The 4,336-nt window shown below is 36.3% G+C and overlaps 1 protein-coding gene across 1 annotated transcript; it reads right to left on the reverse strand.

The window, feature by feature from the left end:
• Positions 1-8: 8 nt before the first annotated feature.
• On the reverse strand, positions 9-3,724 carry LOC106530794 (extracellular calcium-sensing receptor; the record flags this gene model as incomplete). The annotated part of the gene is made up of 8 exons (XM_014026505.1): positions 3,534-3,724; positions 2,769-3,063; positions 2,377-2,666; positions 1,821-2,116; positions 985-1,190; positions 641-862; positions 441-564; positions 9-367 (listed from the first exon to the last, which is right to left on the reverse strand). Coding segments are annotated over exons 1-8 (1,944 nt in total), but the record flags the coding sequence as incomplete, so codon positions are not given.
• Positions 3,725-4,336: the final 612 nt, after the last annotated feature.

Below are 4,336 nucleotides of genomic sequence, written 5' to 3' on the forward strand. Positions count from 1 at the left end.
ATAGTTTTGCCAAGAACACAGGAGATACAGAGAACAAAGATGATACCAAAGGCTGTGTGTCTCAGCATGCAGGACCACTCAGAGGGAGCTCCAATGAAAGTTAATGAACATAAGAAACATAGAATCAGAGAAAATAGCAGTAGGAAGCTCAGCTCAGAGTTGTTGGCTTTAACAACTGGAGATGTTCTGTGACGAAAGAAAATAACTGCTGTTATGATGGCCAGAGACACGCCCAAACCAGAAAATGTAGCCAGGATGATTGCCAGGACTTCATCAAAAGACAGAAACTCAACAGGTTTGGGCGAACAAGCATCTCTTTTCACATTAGACCAGAATTCCTCGGAACATGGGAAGCAATCTGGAGAATCTAAGGAAATAAAACAAGAATGGACATTTTAGTAATAAAATATGAGATGTGAATGAAAAACTAACAATATTACCTGTCATGTTACTGATCTCTCCTTCAGGACATGGTATACAATCATAGCAGCAGATGGGTTTTCCTTTCTGCAACACTTTATGGGTTCCTGGAGGACAACGTTCAGAGCACACTGATAGTGGAACCTGTCACAGAGTTATGAAAAAAAAGTTTTCTACAGCTGCTTTTTATGTTTTAATTTGTCATCAGTATGTTCTTTACTTTTGTGCCACCATCCATCCAGGTTATGTTCCTGTTGATCTGAAACTGCTGGCCTTTTGGCAGTGATGCATCATAATATCCAACAGTTACTAGTTCAGTAACTCCACTCTCACTCTTCTGCCAGTTTACCAGCTCATAAAAAGCAACTGGATCCCCGTTAACATCAAATGATACAGGATAACCATTGCGAGAAAAGTTGACTTTTTTCAGTTCAGCAAAAACCTGGGAAGTAAAGAAATAATCAAATGTTGGGCAGGTATAACATAAGACACTCAAGTTGGTTAAATATTTTTGAAACTTTGTAAACATCTTAGAATTATTGATGCCTTTTCATTTTATCTGACCTGCTTGGATTCTAGTTTGAAGTGTTTGTCACACTGAGCAATGAGATTTGTTTCCTCACACACTGCATTGTGAATGGCATGAGCTACAGCATAAACAGCCTTGTACACCATGTTAGTGATTCTTAACTGAGATGTGTCAGTGTACGGGTTTTCAAGTGTCCTTATATCTTCAGTTCCATCACATGCTCTTTTGTTGATATTGTTATCTAACAAGAGATAAAACAGAATTACATTGTTTTGTCAAAGTTAAAATTAACAATAATATTAATAATAAATCCCCTGGATTTAATTTTTCTGTATGATTTGGAATACAAACCGAGGCATTAATAAACGAACTGCTCAAAGAAAAAATTTATACTGAAATAAATAATGTTTAAAACCTCTGCCCCCTACCCCAGAAAACAAAACCAAACAAAAAAAAAATAGTGAATATTATTCATCATTTAGTCTTTTATCTTCTGTTTTTGAAAAGAAAAAAAAAGATAAATAATTATCAGTGGGGTTTTTTTCCACTGCTTTTTGCATATACCAAAACACTCAGCGATAAAATCTTAACTGTGTTTAAATATAAAATTGTTGATTCATTGTTAAATCACATAATAGTTATTTATTACTTTTACACACTACGGAAAAAAATGTTATTGCTTTTGTTATTGACTAATTTAGATTTTGAAACACATTCAATTTGAGATGCTGTCTTTGTTCAGTTTTAAATATCTAGATATGAATCAGGTAACAAAAGTAATGCAGAATATAAAACAATAAATAAATAAACAAAATGCACAAAACAACAAAAAATGTTTTGTTTTTATTATTGCTATAAAAAAATTCCTTACTTTTATTCAAGCTGCAGTTGAATGCATCCTCCCAGAACTCAGTAAGCACTGCAGAGGCAGCTACTTCACTGGGAGAGAGATCCAGCAGGAAGTCTCTCAGACCTGGGATGACAGATTTCTGAATGGTAACTCCAATGGCTCCTGCACAGAAACTGTAACTCATCAATGGTGGGTCAGTTATCCAGCCCTCACTTCCTATCCACTGACGAGGTGGTGGGGGATCCAAAGACAACTCTTCCAAAAGGACGCTCATTTCTCCAAAGGCTGCAAAAGCCACAATAACCCTTGATGTTGACCTGCGGAGTAAATGGAATGCACTGACTGATTTAAAATACACCTGATTTTCAACAACAGCACACACATTTGTGAAACCTACTGTAAAATCTACAGATCAAAGTCGGTATCTGGGCATTAATTTAACAATTTCAAACACTGTGGAGAAAAAAAAATCCTTTGTACATTTTATTTTACATGATTCAATTTAAAAAATTTAGGTTTACACTACATTGGTTGCCATAAATAGAAAATACACAAACAAAAATTAAAGGACTGAAACCTGCGGATAACACCGGCTATTTTCTTTATCTTGCTGCGAGGGTCGGTCCGAAAAAAAGCTTCAGAGTACTCCACACAGATCCCCTCTTTCTGCGCTGCATCCAAAAAAGATGCCATCCCATCATTTCCATAATCTGAGTCAGAACGGATAGCACCGATCCAAGTCCAACCAAAGTGTTTCACCAGTTTGGCCAGAGTGTCAGCTTGGAACTGATCACTGGGAATTGTTCTGAAAAATGTTGGGTACTGCTGCTTATCTGACAGGCAGGCACAAGTGGCAAGGGGGCTCACCTAATTCAAAAAACATTTCAACAAAGCTCTTTAAAAGTGACAGAAAATAATTTAAAATCCTCGAATATAATTTGAAATTTTCTTGCATACTAAATATCTTACCAGAGGGACATTGAAGGGCCCAATGATGTGTGAAATGCTGATAGATAGTGTGGATCCAGAGTTCCCAATAACAGCCATCACCATACCAGATTGGGAACAATTTTTGTCTTTGTAAAAGATATGATCCTGGCCATTTAATAACTGAAAAGCCGCATGCACAGCCAAGGAAACTGCGACACAGGAATCATATATCTGATAACCAAGTTTGATGCCTGGCAGCAGCTCAGTGCTGTTGTTTATCTCCTCAATGGCAAAGATCATTGCTTGAGAGAAGCGCAAACCTCGGGAATACAAGCTGCACAAAACCAATCAGGAGAATCCTGACATTAATAAAAATAAGAAAACCTCATTTTGAAAACTAAAAGACAAGAAAGAAATCAAACAGAACACCCCCAACCCCCTAAACAGTTCAGTTTGGCACTCTTCTTTAAACCAATTAAAACAACTTTAAATCAGCTGATTTCAAACAAAAATTAAAGCTTACCTCAATATTCAAAATAATTTAAATATAAACACACCTATTTTTAAACATATAGTAAACAGTTTTTTTTTCTCGTCTTTCATTAAACTGTTCCTAAAATAAATATCTGTTTTAAAACACAACAGGACTAGGACGTATACATCTAAAATGATGCCACTGATGAAAAAATATACAGAAAAAAACATTATTAATTACATAGCCAATCACCCAGTTTCCATATGTACACATCTAACATCCTCTCCCATCCTTTACCATGTTTTCCTTTTATTCTCCCTCCTACTAACCTCCCTGTGCATCTTGGAGGTTCAGGCTTGGTGGTGTAGTTATAAATCACTGTGTCAAGTTTGGGGTGAATAGAAAAAACACCTCCAATGACAATGTCTCCATCCTCTGATGATGCAGGTAAACGAGTTGAACCCTGCAGGTTACACTTCATAGATGAAGCCGCAGTACTGACACCAGCACCAATCAGATCAGCTATAGGCTCAGTGTTTTGTTTCAGTCCATTTACAGAACCACCCAAGTCAACAGCTGACATCAGCTCCAACAAACTCACTGCAAATCTCAAACCAAGAAAAAAAGTCCAGATCTCCATTCTTCAACTGTCTGTATGTGGGTGTGTGTTTTAACTTATGTGCCTTTCTATTATATCATGTGATCGTTCATGAAAACAGAAATTCTACACTCAGTGATTATTTATGGCTTTTGCTTTTTCTTTTTTTATTTCAGTTGTACATTAGAGGTTTTCTACTATTTTTCAATGTAATTCCTTGTAGAGGCCTTTGTTAGCTCTGAATACATGTTGGATGTTTCCTTTGGAGCACTAAGGTTCATAACAGGGAGAAATCTCAGTCATCACAGCGAATGGTACTTTGTTGCCGTTAGTTTCTATGTGCATAATACTAGCTTTGTAAAATTTCAGTTCTCAGTAAATAACCTATTTGGTCTAATATCCAATACAACCAATGAAGTATGGAATAGAACACCAGCTTATTTCTTTATTTTTTTCTTTATTTTCTGTTTGTTTTGTTTGTATTCACCATGTCCTGAGAATCTACACCAGAATGTAAGGTGTTTTGTGTGTGTG

The sequence above is a fragment of the Austrofundulus limnaeus genome, unplaced genomic scaffold (genome assembly GCF_001266775.1).
Source record: "Austrofundulus limnaeus strain Quisiro unplaced genomic scaffold, Austrofundulus_limnaeus-1.0 Scaffold559, whole genome shotgun sequence".
Taxonomy (NCBI): Eukaryota; Metazoa; Chordata; class Actinopteri; order Cyprinodontiformes; family Rivulidae; genus Austrofundulus; species Austrofundulus limnaeus.